The sequence below is a fragment of the Oryzias melastigma genome, linkage group LG18, assembly GCF_002922805.2.
Source record: "Oryzias melastigma strain HK-1 linkage group LG18, ASM292280v2, whole genome shotgun sequence".
Classification (NCBI taxonomy): domain Eukaryota; kingdom Metazoa; phylum Chordata; class Actinopteri; order Beloniformes; family Adrianichthyidae; genus Oryzias; species Oryzias melastigma.
The window spans coordinates 23,866,098-23,883,478 of record NC_050529.1 but is presented as its reverse complement, the minus strand read 5'-3'; the positions used below and the strand labels follow the sequence as shown (position 1 = coordinate 23,883,478).

At 42.0% G+C, this 17,381-nt stretch overlaps 1 protein-coding gene across 28 annotated transcripts in view; it reads right to left on the bottom strand.

Moving 5' to 3' along the window:
• The window catches only part of ank2b (ankyrin 2b, neuronal), a 203,536-nt gene that overhangs the window by 110,634 nt on the left and 75,521 nt on the right, over positions 1 to 17,381 (bottom strand). For 27 of the 28 annotated variants that reach the window (XM_036216674.1, XM_036216668.1, XM_036216673.1 and 24 more), the window contains exon 2: positions 12,961 to 13,062. The exons of the other annotated variant lie outside the window; for it this stretch is intronic. In XM_036216674.1, the coding sequence (XP_036072567.1) occupies positions 12,961 to 13,062 (102 nt within the window). The remainder of the gene's footprint in view (positions 1 to 12,960; positions 13,063 to 17,381) is intronic. 28 annotated transcript variants of the gene reach the window in all.

Genomic DNA, 17,381 nt, shown 5'->3' with positions numbered 1-17,381 from the left:
TTATTTTATATTTATGCACCAAGGAGGGGTGGATTGCTTTTGCTTTTAATTTCATTGTGCAATTGGGTGCAATGACAGAATAAAGATTATCTTCTATCTATCTATAACCATGGACAATGAGAAGCTGATCATAGAGATCCAGCACTACTCTGTCTGGGCTGAGCTTTCACAGGCTGTGGCTGGAGCAGCAGCCAGTGTAAGCCATCGGCTGTAGTTAGTCCACTCCCACGACGCAACGAAGCCTTGACGATAGCGGTGTAAGCCCGGGGTAACTGCTGTTGGGCGTCTTCTCCGTCTCCTTTCTCCCATAGCAGCACGTGTGAAGACGGCGTGTGAAAAGATCCCTGTGAGAGGTCATTGTATATTCCATATGTTTTGAAGAGGAAAGTTGCCTAGTTTTTCGGGAGTTAATATTTCCTTAGGTGGAGGTTCCTCTGCGTTTGAACGCCTGTAGCTTGTCTTGGATGCTTTTCTTTCATGTCTCGTAGTTCCAACCCAGCGCGGCACTCCGCTTGTCTGCCGGGGGTTCCTTCGTTCCTGGATTGACGGTGCAGATTGCTGATGTCTCTGTGCCCCCTTCAATGATTCCCCTTTTCTTTAGGTCGTCCAGTGCCTCTCGCAGGTTGTTGTAAACTTTTGGATCATTCTCATAAAACACCCGAAGTCTAGTGGAGTAGATGGTTTGAAAACGGAGCCCCTTCTCGTTCAACATCTTTCTTACATTGTTATATTCCTTCCTCTTAGCGAGAATATTGCTGGGGTAATCCTGGTCGAAAAATACACGCCGTTCTCCGAGTCGAATGTCCTTCTTTTCCCATGCCGCACGCAGCACCTTCTCCTTCGTTTTGCATTCTAAAAAGCAGATCACGATTGACCTGGGATTAGCGCTAGAGGGCGGTCTGGGGCAGAGTAGCGGTGACATCGCTGAATGCTGAGGGCGAAATCGTTAAGGTATGGTTCAGACTTAATAACGTTTTCTTTAAAGTCTTGAGTGTTGTTATCTTCCGGGATACACTAAGAGTGACGTCATATTGGAATTGCATGAAAACAAAGAGATCCGGCTTAGCAGACACAGTAAAATGACCATAAAAAGAAAAAAAAACTCTGATCATTATAAAAATAAGAACCAGGCCGTGGTATTACAGTAATGTTGTCAGGAAGAAGTGGTGGAGGACCCAAACACAGGAAACCTGAGGCCCGTTTAGAGGAAGCAGGTTTTCTTGAAAGTTCAGGACAATTCAGAGTTCCTGGTTTCAGAAACAGAGGTAGCTTAACCCCATGAGAGTGGGTCAAACCAAATCCGTTTCAAGAAGCAGGTTAAGCTGAACTCAGAATCAATCACTATGGTAACTGAGTCTGTGAACCTAACCTGGTCTGGAGCAGGTTTCCTTTAGGAAACTTAGAGTTCTCTGCGGTCTCTGCCCCTTTTTAAAGTGAAGGATGTTCAAAAAGGACTTCCTCATTAACGTTTAGAGAACATTCACATTAGAGACGTTTGCACCACGCAGAAACCAAAACAGCATTTCCATTCATAGAGGATCATGAAGAGAGGAGGCTGGATTTATCCAGAGGGAATGTTATTTACGTCAGGAGAGGATTTTGAGGACACGAGTCGATTGACTGGAGTTTCCAATTCATTTGTATTTGAGCGATACCATATTCCACCGACTCGTTATTAAAAATGCAAAGTTTTCTTTTCCTCTTTTTAAACTCTTAACAACAGAAATCTTTAAACCTTAAACACTGGAGATGCATCTCAAATCATCTACCGTGCTGAGGGATGCACACCAAATGTTAAAGTGGTTGTCAGTGTGGCAAGCTGCCTTTCAAAGCAGAGGTTGGGGGTTCACATTCCAATCATTAACATGCTTGATCATTATCAGTGATTATGATTTAATTATTTAAAATTAAAATTACATAATACTTATTTTAGCATCATCCATATTCCAGTGTTTCTTTTCTTTTGTGGGCTGTGATATTGGTGTGTGGGGTGGCATTCATGCAATTATGGACATTACTCATTAAATTATTGACAGATCAAGAACCATTCCTTACTTAACAAGTGACAACATGACCTTTCTGACATGATTTAGTTCTTCTCCTGAAATGAAATGATTCAAATGCAGACGTACGCATTAACTCTGCAGATATTATCTCCCTCTTGGATGGACACACCTGATCCACGTAATCGGTCATGTGTAGGGACTCATGACAATTACCTGCTTCAGGTGTGTCCAGCCCATAAGAACAAGCCAGAGCAGGGTATATTGGAAAACATGCAGGAAGGTGGCTCTCGAGGACCAGGGTTCCCTACTCCTGCTCTATCAGAAGGACTCAGGCACCAATGCGACAGGAAGTCTTCTGTACGCCATGCCCCCCATCCCCCTGTTGGACAGGCATTCAGCGCTGGGCTCTTCCCTCTTTGCTCACTGCTATTGAGGAAATTCTGGTCTTCCAATATGCCGTCCAACTTTGCATATGCAACAAGCTAGCATGTCACCTCTGGTGTTATATAACTCTTTGGTTTGCACTTTCTGTTGCTAGCTCATAGCACCTCACAAGCCTAAGCTAACATTAGCGTACCAAAAACAAACAAAACAAACAAACAACGAAAAAAAACAAAACAACAAGCAATACTGAAACTACCCAGGCGTACAGTTTTGAGCCAAATTCCAGCTCAGACGTCGGCTGCGTCACAAACCCAAGATTTTCAAACAACACGTTTTCATCTGCCCCTGACCCAACACAATTTGAATAAAGAAATATTTAGAAATGCAGTTTTTATTTTAAATATATTATACATATGTTCTCCATTGTGATAAAAATGCTACAAGAACATGTTAAAACAACCAAAACACTATTTTATTGGAGTGAGTTTCATTTGAACCTCTGTGGATTTGACTGCCCTGCTCTTTGTTGAATTAAAAAAAGACGTTTTTGAAAAGATGTGGTTTTTCTTCTTTTTTTAACTAGGAGCAAACAAACAGAAGAAGACAAAGCAGAGAATAAAGCTAAATGAATTTTACCCCTTCTGTGTTCTGTTTTCTATTCAATCTGTTTACTCCTGACTGATGTATTTATTACTTCACTAAAGCAACTCTGTTTTGTTTTTGTTACACTTTGCTAAAAATATACTTTAAGGGAGCTCTTGAAGGAAGACACATTTGGAGACTAGAGCAAAAATAGTATATCTTTGAAGGAGATCAGGGTTGACATCGTTCAACAATGTTTGTTGATAACTTCAGAACAGTCTGTCCAGCACACACTGTGCAAAGATTTCCATTCCGTGTAGTTTAGTGGGCTGTTACTTCTGACTGTTGCTAGGACAGGACTGTTGTGTTCCATCAGGTTACACTGCACCACTATCCATGACTGAAAAGCTAATGAGCTGAGAAGTGAACTAACCAAAAGAAAGAAATGTGGGGGTGGCACAGACTGTAGAGAAAACAGGATTGAAGGTACAAAAGAAGCCTACAGGAACCAGCTCAAATAGTTACCTTCCTTTAAATTGATTCAGATTCAATGTATAATTAAATGTCATGAACAACTCCTAAAATTGTGTTACCATTCAGAAAACAGAAGGCTACATGCAGCGGTAGAGCGGTCAACTCCAGATCGGAAGATTGCGGGTTCAATTCCCGCCTTGCTCGCCCATGTGTCGAAGTGTCCTTGGGCAAGACACTGAACCCCGAATTGCCTCTGGTGGGAGGTTGGCGCCAGTGTTCGGCAGCGGAGCCACCACCAGTGTATGAATGGGTGAATGGGTCTGTGACTGTGAAGCGCCTTGGGCCTTGAAGGAGGGTAGAAAGCGCTATACAAGTGTATGCCATTCACCATTTTCTGAGCACATTTTACAATCTATAGGTAGCAAAAAAGGTGATGCTAGGTGTTTACATAACAATAAAAATAACCTTATTGAACCAAATTGATCTTAACTAAAAGAAAAAAAATTATTTAGCAAATTTGTTTAGTTCATTTTTTTTTTTTTTTTTTTTTTTTAACTTGTCCTGTCCAACAGCTGAGCCAACAGATGTGGGCTGAGAGCTTCTTGTGTTGGGCAGATTTTACTGTCACAACAGGGATTTATTGAGTATAAATCAACTGTTGTATTTCATGCTAAACTTTATTTATATTGATTATGTTTTATTTTATTTATTTTATTTATTTTTTCTTTCTTGTTGGACCGGACGGAAAAAAGGAAGAGGGTGGGGGAGGGGAAGAAGAAGATGGCAACAGAGGGAAGCAACATCATAAAACAACCAGGACTAAGTGATAAACTAGAACGGGCGGGGCCTGTTTACACACACACTCTATAGTTACACACACACTTGTTGGCCAAAATAGTCTCCGCATTTAAACTAAACATACTCACATATACTATACATATACTACACATGTACTCAATTCAACTGTAACAGCAGCTCACACGCTCCATCATACAAACCCATTCAGATAAAGACTTTCATTCTGTCACACAAACGGTTAGTGCTAAGGTGAGCTGACACCTGTGCTCAGGTGAGTGTTTATGTTTCACTGAGGTGGATGGTGATGTAATGTACTCAGGGGGAGAGCGCCCGGCCATCCCCACGCCCAGACCCCCCGCCGGGGCAGCAGCTGCAGCCAAGACCCCCCAACACCCGCCATGGAGCCACTGAGAAGGCCTTAACAGGGCATCTCCTGATTTCTCGCAGAGATGCCCCGTCACCCTCCCACCAGCGGCCCTACATGTCTATGGTGCGGTTAAAATTGGCGGGAGGGGCACTGAAAGGACATCGACTGTTTGCTGGCAATGATGTCCAAGCACCCCCCCACCAAGGGTCCTAAATGTTTAAGGTGCAAATAAAATCGAGGGTTTAGTTCATTTTTAAGGGAACTATTTTTTATATTTTTTAGTGTAAGAATTTCTAATCCTATCAAAGAAAATTTATCGTTCTTTAACTAAAACTATTAAAAGTTAAACAATCGAATCAATCAAATCATCAATCAAATCCCCATAATGTGAATCAAGATCAAATCAACTTAGGATTTGGGTGGTAATTTGCAGCCCTAGTTATGCAGACCAAAAAATATATTTTTAAAAGCTGATGAGGCATTGACCAATAGGGGTGCCATGATTAGTCTTACATTTATTAAGGTTTTCTAGGCAATTTTGGAGTTGACTAATATTTCAGTTATATAGAACCCATTTCGGCTAATTCTCTCAAGATCCGGGTGTGGACACAAACGCAGACGCAGGTTGTTCGCAGAAGAATATTGTTTATTCCTTAGTTCTTTCTTTTGTTAAGTCTTTAAGGGGCTGGAATGCTCGTGGTACTCGAGACAGCACACAAGATAATCTGGCAACAAGTGGATGTGAACACGCAGCTTTTAAACTGAAACCTTACAATCAAACACATGTGTACCCATTAGGAGACCAAAGAACCAGGTGGAAAAGGAAAGGAATCAACACACGTGAAATGAGAGGAGGTGAAAACAAAGGCTAAACAGAAACACAGCTAATCCCAGCCCCAAACCCCACAAATTCAGGATTTATTTTATGTTTTTTAGGCTAATTTGGCATTTAACTAATATTTTAGATGGCTTTCAGCTTAGCTTTTTGGACTATTTTGGCATTTTGATAGAGTGTTTTGATAGAGTTGTACATACATTTATCTTATATTTGCTTTGTATAATTTTAACCTCTTTTCTCTTTCTGCTCATTAAAGGTCGTGCTCAGCTGGTGTCTGGAAGCTTGCAGTCATCCTAGGCTGAAGGCTGTCTGGAGGCTGACACATTACAGATACTCAAAGATGCTGACGCAGACCTATTGCATTGAACTAAGACATTAATGATAGTAGAACCAGTTTGAGGCTGTTTTTCCTTCCACACCGTGAGAGCAGCAAATGTAAATAAAATAAGACCGCCCCTGAAAGGTTATAAATAAGGAAACCCTGGACCAAGATCTTCAGAGCGGGTGGAGACTGGTTTGAACATTCTCTGTCTGTTCTCCTTGTGCAAGTAAAATCTGATTTAAGAACTGACCCCTCTCTTGTCTTCCTTTCAGAGAAATGTTTCAGGTTGTTTGAACCTAACATCTAATATTTTAGATGGCTTTCAGCTTAGCTTTTTGGACTATTTTGGCATTTTGTTAAGGTGTTTTTGGCTAATTTAGGAGTTTAGGTAATATTTCAGCTGCATGCTAACTATTTTGGCTAATTTAGTATTTGTTTCACTTTTTAAGCTAACTTGGAATTTAGCTAATATTTAAGCTACATGCTAGCTATTTGTGGCTAATTTAGGATTTTAAAAAAATTTTTGGGCTAATTTCCCATTTATCTAAGATTTTAGCTTGCTATCGGCTTCAGCATTTTCAGCTATTAGCTTCAGTGATTTCAGCTATCAATTTCAGCCTCTTCAGCTATCAGCACTAGCATCTTCAGCAGCCAAATTCAGCTAACACCATTCACACTAGCATTATCGTAGGTGATGCTATATATCTATTTTTTGTTAGTTTAAAGCTAATGATGGTTAAGATGTGTGGTTTACATCGACTTTGCGCATGACCTGATTAGTCGACTAATCGGAAAAAATAATCGGTGATTAGCCCACTATTGAAATAATCATTCGTGGCAGCACTATTGGCCAATAGCAATCCCACATCCTCATGACAGCCACCATAGTGTTCCAAAAACATCATGACTTGGTTTCTCTATCTTGCCAGAATCCAAAATCCCAAAGTGCCTGGAGGACTGCATTGGCTGCCTGCCAGCAAATCAAAGTGACGTCTGAAAAGGACTTTCTGGGTTACGTCCAGTCAGTCCACCGGCATGGCATAACTATACCAGCCCAAACCGAAATAATGGCTTGGGGGCACACAAGAACAGAGACACATGGATCTGAATACTGTGTCGTTGTGGAGGCACTTGAGGAGCCAGGGGCCACATCTGTTCCCCGCATGGTGACCAAGATAAGCCAAGGCAGACTTTCCATTCACATTCGTACCTTGAACATGTTTCTCATCTCTGTAGGCCATTAACAGAAGCTTGGCTGGTTGCACCTTGTTGAAGATAAAGATTTCTATGGGATCTAGGATGTTTACCTAACACCTATAGATGAAGGTGTAGTAGAGATGGGCTTAGTGGATGTTTGTGACCACATGGAAGAAGACGGGACCTTCGAGGTTTCAAGACTTTCAGAAATAAAGAAACAAACTTTAGGAGACCCATCATAGTGAGGCTGGAGATTCAGCCCTTATACGTGAACGACCACTTCCACCCCTGCTTTACGAAGACATGTGAGCCCTTTTAAAAGACATGTTGCAGTGTATCTGGTGGACTGCACCCATTATTATAATGGTTTAAACCTTTAGACCTTGGGTACTGGCAGGTGAAGATGGAACCACATAACCAGGAAAAGACTGCTTTCACCACGCCAGTGGGCATAGGGCCTATTTCAATTCCAACACATGCCCCTAGGCCTCCAGCAACATTCCAACGGTTAATGCAGTAGTGCCTAAGAGGGCAAATTACAGATTAGGTACTGGGGATTTTGACACGCATCTGAAACACCTCAAAGATTTCTTAAAGCGCGTACCGACGAGTAGTATTGGTGTTTTATTACAATCCGGTGCCAATACGGTTCTTTTGATTCGGTTTCTATTGTTCTGCCCCCAGTAAAAGGATTTAAGTTTAAAAAGAAGAAAAAGGTTCTCATTTATGTTATTACGAAATATTTCATAATTTGTTTTTGTTTTCCATTCAAGTTAAGTTAAAAGTGATTATTCTGTCAGCAGCGATTTCCTGTATTTTATTTTGGTGGGATAGTCTGTACTCGCATTGCATTCTGGGTAGCAGGAAGTCCCGTTTTCTTTGAGAAGTGCTTCTGGTGTTGAAACTACTTTCTGCTGTGTCTTAACAGCTCTTCAAAACCTCCGAAAACCAAAGCTGTAAGTTTGGCAAGTGTTCAATGATAAATATAGAAAGGATAAGTTAATTTAGTTTATTTATAAAGTCTATTTAAGTTCGTTTTTCTGTAATGCTTGTTTTCAGGAAATAGACCTAGCCCATGCCTTTCGCCAGCTGGTCACGGTGCATTTGCATAAGAATGAACATGTTAACGCCCGAATTAGCATACACATGTATTGTTTTCATCAGTTAAACAATTTGGAGATATTGTTAGTTACATTTAAAAGGATTGTTTTCATATTGTTTCCTGATTTATTTACACTTTTCAGTGCTTAACTGGTGTGTTTTTTTTTTCTCTGTTTATGTTTCATGTATTTCAGTTTCACTCGTCTATTTGCAAGTCGCAATGTCCTTTATAAAATGGATTAAGGAGACCTGAATAAAGGAACTCACATCCTGGCTTGTGAAACGAGTTTGGCTTTCTGTTCATCTGCGTTAACATACCAAGGGTATCCAACACGTAGAAGTAACAGTACATCTATTCTGTGTCCATTTTGGTACTTCAGTAATAAAAATAATGCTTACATGTGGTAAGATAACTTTCAAAAAGAAACATATTCATAAAGTTAGATTTGTATTCATAAATACAAAGTTAAAGAAAAAATATGAATACAACATATAGTTTTACACTTAACATGTCTCTATTGAAAATGATTTTCCTTTGTTTTGAATACAACTTTTCTTTGTTTTCACCTGTTACAAACTCTCAAAAATACATCCCACCGTCACAGGCTTATATATCTAGCGCTGGAATATCGATTCAGCTGAGTGAGTATGTGCATTGCGACTCATTCATTAAACTACAATGGCAGGAAAATTATCTTGACACCTCTGCTGGGGAGAAAAGTTATAAGTCAAGTCCTGCCGTTTTTCTTTTTTCCCAGGCGACAACATTGGAGCATATAAACAATAAAATGGACCCGTAAGTGTTGGCAAAAAAGACAGATGTTTATAAGAGAATGAGGAAATAAAATAAAACACCAGAGCTGACACTGCAGGGATCCCTGTCTTTCTGCTGCTGCCGCTCCGCTGTCTGCCCTCCGGTGCCAATGTTTTGCCAAGGTATGTCCCCTGCCAGAATTTGTTTCCCCAGTCTCAGGCATCTTTTTGGTAGAGGAAATGTACCTTGGCACAACACAAGCCTGTTAGCGTGGGGGATACCCTCCTTGGCTAGCAGTTTATATCCAGGACAGGCGGGCGGGTGTGCCCACTCCAGGTTTTTGCATATGCATCAGAGTTTGCATTAAGAGTAGATTCTCATTTTAAAATTGTATATTCATTGCTTATAAAAATTGCTTTTAAATCCTATTTTTTTTTCACAGAGTTTGAAAGTGCTGGTTGTTAGCCAAGAATGGTCAATAAGTAAGCATTGTTTTTTTTTTTTTGTTTTGTTTTTTTGGTTGGTTTCTTGATGTTCAAAATGTAAACATTCTTTCTCCTTTGGGATTTTAGGCATATTTTGATGTAGTGACCAAACCATTCCTAACTATAGTCCATCATCACAGTTGTTTGGAAATCATTTCCGCTTTCAAGGGACTATTTTCTTACTCTGTTTTAACAAGTTTTTTAAGATATAAAACAGTCAGAGCTCGTAAGGACTTTGCCACTAAAAGTTGAGAATTAGATTGTTCATCGTTTGATAACAAATTAAAGATTTTTTTTTTTAATCTTTTGCTGCAATATTCCTATGAGTAGCTGGATAGCTCAGTTGATTGAGTTCAGGGCTGGCATGCAGGAAACCAGTTCAATTCCCAGTTGAGAAATCCTACTTCTTAAAAACATTAGCACTTATGGTTATAAGCTATGACTACATACTTTATTGAGTAAACTTTACTAGCATCATTTCCTATTGTCAAATGTATTAACTCACTGGTTTAAGGTCATTGAACTAAACTTGTCTAGTTTTGCATCTATGTAAAAACTTAAAAAATGTAGAGCAATCTGTTTCTTCGCACTTTCTAGTAAACTCCACTAAGTCGGGTTAAGAGTGTACCCGGTCCAGGCTCTAGCAGCACTGTGAACCTGAAAGGGATAGCGGGTTTAAAGAATAGATGGTAATGACACAAACAGCTAAGCTAGCTCTGAGCTAAAGTATGCAAACTGGCAGCCAACTGCAGTCTTAATCAAAAAGAGAGAAAGAAAGATCAGAAACAGAAATAAAGTTGGGTAATCTGATCCTACTAACTTTTAAAAAAATATAAGTATTTGGTTTTTACAGCTGACCGTCCACGTTAGCCCTGAGTTAGCTTAGCTGTTTTTATATTTGTCATCCTCCTATTTTCAAGTAATTTTCACCTACATGTTTTTTAACTACCTAATAAGTGGACTGGCATGTCTGCTAATTTCTCTTAGGGCTGTTTTCTAGCACTTCAGTGTCGAAAATGATCCACTGCTGAAAATGTTTACACAATCAGCTGACAACCACAGAATGCGGCTAGAGGTCACTGTGTTTTGATCTGTTTAATTACATTTTCAACAGCTATGGCTATTAAGATTATTTTCCCATTATGGCATCAATAACAATCTTAAAATGTATATTTTATTTTAGATGAATAAATAAAATGTAAATGTCAAACCTGGAGTTTGACAGGTTGCTGCGTCGCATCTGCCAATCAGGAACTCCGCTTTGGGCACATGACTTTTCCAGTGACTATCAGCGGGTAGAATACTAATCTATACCCCTCAGATTAATATGAAACAGAGAAACTTTAAGTTCACAGAGACACACAAACGTTGCAGAAGCAGTTTTGAATACAGACACACCCCCCTGTACCGGGAAAATCTTGTAATAATAATCATAACCCAAACATGGAGACATGATTACTGATGTTTTTGTAGAAATCTTCATAATAAATAAATCATATTCCTCAACATCAGATGTCTTCCATTCATTCTAAGTGAGATATCCACAGACAGAGCTGGTAGCTCCTCCCACATTATTTGACAAGAGATGAGCAGCGAATTTACCGCGCGGTGAAAAAGAGGCGGGGCACGCAGATTTGTCCCGCAATTTGCGTTCGATGTGAGTACCATAATAACTAGAAATAGGTCAATGAAACTAAAATAAAAATATATATATTGAGATAAGAAATGGTCAGTGTGTGGATGTGTTCAATGTGTGCTGTGCATAAAAAGGCCTTTCGTTAATGAGTTGAGGGTAGGATATCTTCAAAAAGGGGGAATTAACAAGGGGCAAAGATGTTATGGCTTGGATAAAACTTTTGCTTTCAAAGGAGCTGCAGGAATTTCCCAGGAGGGGAGTATACCTGAAGAGCACGCCAACCCGTCCGCTACACACACTCAAGATGCAGACACATCACCCACGTGTGTCGTATTCAAGAATGTGCTCAACGGTGTTTATGATCGTGCGCACAGCAGGCGGTATCCACACCGGAGCAGTGCCCTCACACAGGTATAATCAGGGAGGAGAATCATCTTCTATTGTATTTTTTATTGCCTACAATAGAGAGAACCTCTGAGCAAAAAGTAAAAGCTGTGAAAATTCCCTAAATCTTGTTCCAGGCTTTTTTGTTTTCATGACTGTGTTCCTGAAATCACAGTCTGTCTGGGTGTCATATTAAGCCTACCGGGTACAAACCGCCATGATTCATTTCTCTTTGCTGATCATGTTTGGCATTTCCTGCTTTGAAGTGGACGTTATCAATGTACCACTCCCAAATCTGATTGGTCATTGCTCTGCGCTGCTGTGATAATGCGTGAAAATGTTGAACTGGGTTGAACATTCAGTGCACACTCAATGCGTGCCTGACTTGTATGTAGAGCTCACTACACCATATGGTAACATGAGCACCAAATGGAAGCGGCCTCCGTTCAGTGGTGCTTTGTGGAGATTCTGCGTTCAGCGTGAACCCAACGTCAGAGACTGGACGTTTTCTTAAAAAGAGTTTACATGTGAACAACAAATTTGTACTCATCCTTTTGAATTCTTGTACTTGGTTGCTCTGTTTTTTACATGGAATCTGATCTAAAAACTACCTGGTTGCAGACTGCAGAACCACTCGAACAGATAAAATATCCAAAGTCGTGTCTGTCTCAAAGCATCGAGGCAGTGACTTTTTATGGGTTAGAATCTAGACCAATCAGCATGAAACATCTTGTCTGTGATTAGTTGCGTTTCCATCACATATATCCGCAAAACTTTAGCAGAATTCTATATATGTTGAAAAAACACAATTTCGCAAGGACAATGTTACCATTATATCATAATTATGTGAAACCAACACATAAACCAACATGCAATGAGTCATTAAAAACACGGTGATGGATGAGAACATCTATTTTTAAAATAAATTTACTAAAAGAGAGTATTTGGGTGACTGTTCAGCAGTATTAAAAAAAATAATAATAGTCATTCTAGCCAATAAGTAAGTCTTATCAAAATTGTGGTGTTTCCAGTAAGATAATTTATTATTGCAAATATAATTTGTGCATTTACATAGTTAATGAAATTCTGCTAGTGGCTGTGTGGTGTGGCACATTTATTATTCTAAATTGAAACTTATGAATGCAAAATCAAAGATAGGGAGGAAGTGAGATGTGAGACAACACATCTGAAAACATTTGTGTTGCAAATGCAAAAATATTTTTTGAAAGCAAATCATTAGGTTTTATTCTTAAACTTTACATTTGTTTGCAATTTAGGACATTTTTATCTCAAAACTGACTTTCGTTCACAATATGGTGGCACAAAAATCACTTTATAGGCATCTGTCATAACATCACGTGACAGGTGACATGCCGATGCAGACGTGAATATCTTTGAAGGTTTTATGTCAGACATAAGAATGTTTACTGTTACCTCCTGGTTTTGCCCATCGCTCATCCTGAATAATGAGCAGCTGCAGCCCAGAGCAGACTGGTTTCTTTGTATTGCCCTGAATACTCTGCTATGTGTGGAGTCACTATTGTTTTTTTTTTTTTTTTTCAACCAGGTTTTTCTAAGTTGCACATCACCTGGAGCGAAAGTCATGTGTTGGACTTCATCTACATCTGTTACCTGATTGCAGGTGCTGATGTCCACGCCCCCTTTAAGGTATTCCAAAACCTTGTCAAGGTTCCCTGCTCTTGCCGCTCTCAGGAAACTGGTGTTACTGTCTGACTGTGGAAAAAAGAAAAGAAATACATTTTCAACTTCTCACATCATGTTTAGACCATTTTTCTGCTCTGCTTTGTCTCTACAGCCAGCAGAATGTATCTGCTTAAAGGGTGACCAAACAATAAATCAACTTTTTTGGCTTTTTACCTGTACAAATGGAGCTTTAAAAGTGCTGGCTGTTGGTTGTTGCCACATTTTTGACAAATTAAAATAAACTTGTTTCATTCCTGAAAATATAGTCTAAAACCATCTTTGTGCTGACCCCTACAGGTTGAAACAAGGTATTACAGTTGCATTTAGTAAATAAGTTGCTTCTTCCCACTCCTTTTCAAGCAATCAAACTCTACTGACTAGTTAATAATCACAAAAAATGAGTGAACCAAATGTGACATAAGTGTGTTTTATTTTTGTTTATTTTTCTATTTTCTAATCAATGCATTTCATTTTTTCTGTAATGAGTTTGAAATAATTGTGTGTTTTGTTCTGTATTTTTCAAACTATGCTTGAAATAAACCAAACCAATCAATCAATTTTGTGATTGGTCAACGCCACCATGCTCTGCAGCTCCAGCATTAATCTTTGATTCTGCAGCAGTTGCTATTGTGTTAGCTTTAGCATGGCTCGTAGATGTATCGCTTTCAGCTGTCAAAAGTCTATAGGCTTGTTCAATTTTCCAGTGGAAGTTAGACAACAGTGGTTGAGTGCAGTTGGCATTGAACTCTGTCCTGGTGATGGGATTTACAATGAACGTTTCACTTGGGATTGTTAGCTTAATACATTAACCTTTATTAATGCTAGTGCCACTCAGACACGGGTCCCCTTTGGTCTGGAGCATTAGTGTCTGGCTCAGGAGAAGGTGGAGAAGAAGGAGGTTTCAAGTTTCGAAAGACAACATAAATAAAACAGGGGGCTAAACTACTTGATAATTTCATTTAATAAAAAGCATTAATTCTACAAATACATTTGAATATTCTAATATTCTAGTTTTACAGAGCAAACATAAAATTGTTATTTAAAAAAAATATTTTCAACAGCCTGTATTTTTATTTATTGATGAATGCGCCGGGCTGCACGGTGGCGCAGTGGTTAGCGCTCTTGCCTCACAGCGAGTAGGCCCTGGTTCGAATCCCGGCTGGGACCTTTCTGTGTGGAGTTTGCATGTTCTCCCCGTGCATGCGTGGGTTTTCACCGGGGACTCCGGCTTCCTCCCACCGTCCAAAAACATTCTTCATAGGTTAATTGGTGACTCTAAATTGCCCCTAGGTGTGATTGTGAGAGTGTATGTGTGTGTGATTGAGGTCCTGAGACAGACTGGAGACCTGTCCAGGGTGTACCCCGCCTTCGCCCTTCAGTAGCCGGGATAGGCTCCGGCACCCCCGCGACCCCGAAAGGGACAAAGCGGTCAAGAAAATGGATGGATGGATGGATGATGAATGCGCCATCATCACCAAGACAAATTCCTTGTATGGGTAAAATCCTACTTGGCAATAAAGTTGCTTCTGATTCTGATTTCAATTCAGGATAAGCACTAAATAATGTCAGGAAGGACATTTTGTCACTTGTTAAGTGAGGACTGGTTTTTGATCTGTCAATAATTTAACAAGTAATCTCCGTAATTGCATGAATGACCGTTTTTAGTAACCCCCACCCACCACGACAGAAACATACAGGCACACACATATATCACGCAAAAAATAAACACTAGCTGCCTGGAATATGATGAAATAAGTATTTATTTAACTTTAATTCTCAAGAACAAAAAAATATTTACTGGAAAGTTATTTTTAGCATCATAAAGATTCTCCGATTGCCGGGACTCAAACATCATCCTTCGCAATGGAAAGTAGCTGCGCAAACTATCATACTAACATTTGGTACGCCACATGTAGCACATTGGATGATTTGACAGGCATCTCCAGTGTTTAAGGTTTAAATATTTCCGTTGTTAACGGTTTAAAAAGAGAAAAAAAACTTGAAATTATTAATAGCAAGTTCCTGAAAAACGATATCGCTCAAATAAAAATGAATTGGGAAACTCCAGTCAATCGACACGTGGCCTCAAAATCCTCTGCCGACGTAAATAACATTCCCTCTGGATGAATCCAGCCTCCTCGTCTACATGATCCTCTGTGAATGGACATGCTGTTTTGGTTTCTGCGTGGTGCATCCATCCATCCATCCATCTTCCTCCGCTTCATCCGGGACCGGGTCGCGGGGGCAGCAGTCTAAGCAAAGATGCCCAGACTTCCCTCTCCCCGGCCACTTCCTCCAGCTCCTCTGGGGGGACTCCAAGGCGTTCCCAGGCAAGCCGAGAAACATAGTCTCTCCAGCGTGTCCTGGGTCTTCCCCGGGGCCTCCGCCCAGTGGGACATGCCCGGAACACCTCACCAGGGAGGCGTCCAGGAGGCATCCGGACCAGATGCCCGAACCACCTCAACTGGCTCCTCTCGATGCGGAGGAGAAGCGGCTCTACTCCGAGCTCCCTCCGGGTGACTGAGCTCCTCACCCTATCTCTAAGGGAGCGCCCAGCCACCCTGCGAAGAAAACTCATTTCAGCCGCTTGTAGTCGGGATCTCGTTCTTTCGGTCACGACCCAAAGCTCATGACCATAGGTGAGTACTGGAACGAAGATCGACCGGTAAATTGAGAGCTTTGCTTTCTGGCTCAGCTCTCTTTTCACCACAACGGACCGGTACAGCGACCGCATAATAGCGGACGCCGCTCCAATCCGCCTGTCGATCTCACGCTCCGATCTTCCCTCACTCGTGAACAAGACCCCAAGATATTTAAACTCCTCCACCTGAGGCAGGAGCACTCCACCCACCGAGAGAGGACAAACTACCTTTCTCCGGTCGAGAACCATGGCCTCAGACTTAGCGGTGCTGACCCTCATCCCAGCCGCTTCACACTCGGCTGCAAACCGCTCCAATACATGCTGGAGGTCCCGGTTCGATGGAGCCAACAGAACAACATCATCTGCAAAAAGCAGAGATGAAATCCTGTGGTCCCCAAACCAGACCCCCTCCGGCCCCTGGCTGCGCCTAGAAATTCTGTCCATAAAGACTATGAACAGAACCGGTGATAAAGGGCAGCCCTGCCGGAGTCCAACATGCACCGGAAACAGGTCTGACTTACTGCCGGCCATGCGAACCAAGCTCCTGCTCCGGTCATACAGAGACCGGACAGCCCTGAGTAAGGCTCCCCGGACCCCATACTCCCAGAGCACCCTCCACAGGACACCACGGGGAACGCGGTCGAACGCCTTCTCCAAATCCACAAAACACATATGGACTGGATGAGCGAACTCCCACGAACCCTCCAGCACCCTGGAGAGGGTGTAGAGCTGGTCCACTGTTCCACGACCAGGACGGAAACCGCACTGTTGTTCTTGAATCTGAGGTTCGACTATCGGACGGACTCTCCTCTCCAGTACCCTGGCATAGACTTTCCCAGGGAGGCTGAGGAGTGTGATTCCCCGGTAGTTGGAACACACCCTCCGGTCCCCCTTCTTGAAAAGGGGAACCACCACCCCAGTCTGCCAGTCCAGTGGTACGGTTCCTGTTTGCCACGCAATGCTGCAGAGACGTGTCAGCCAAGACACTCCCACAGCATCCAGAGACTTGAGGTACTCAGGGCGAACCTCATCCACCCCTGGAGCCTTGCCACCGAGGAGCTCTTTGACTACCTCGGTGACCTCAGCTTGGGTGATGGACAGTTCCACCCCAGTGTCCTCAGCCTCTGCTTCCTCAACGGAAGGCGTGTCAGCAGGGTTGAGGAGATCCTCAAAGTATTCCTTCCACCGCCCGACAATGTCCCCAGTTGAGGTCAGCAGATCCCCACCTGCACCGAAAACGGTGCCTGCAGAAAACTGCTTTCCCCTCCTGAGGCGCCGGATGGTTTGCCAGAATCTCTTTGAGGCCAACCGATAGTCCTTCTCCATGGCCTCACCAAACTCCTCCCAGGACCGAGTTTTTGCCTCCAACACAGCCCGGGCCGCAGCTCGCTTAAACTGCCGGTACCTGTCAGCTGCCTCTGGAGTCCCACAAGCCAGCCAGGCCTGATAGGACTCCTTCTTCAGCTTGACGGCAACCCTTACTTCCGGTGTCCACCACCGGGTTCGGGGGTTGCCACCACGACAGGCACCAGAGACCTTGCGACCGCAGCTCCGGAAAGCAGCAGAGACAATAGAGGTGGAGAACATGGTCCACTCGGACTCCATGTCACCAACCTCCCTCGGTACCTGCTTGAAGTTTTCCCGGATGTGGGAGTTAAAGACCTCCCTGACGGAGGGCTCAGCCAGACGTTCCCAGCAGACCCTCACA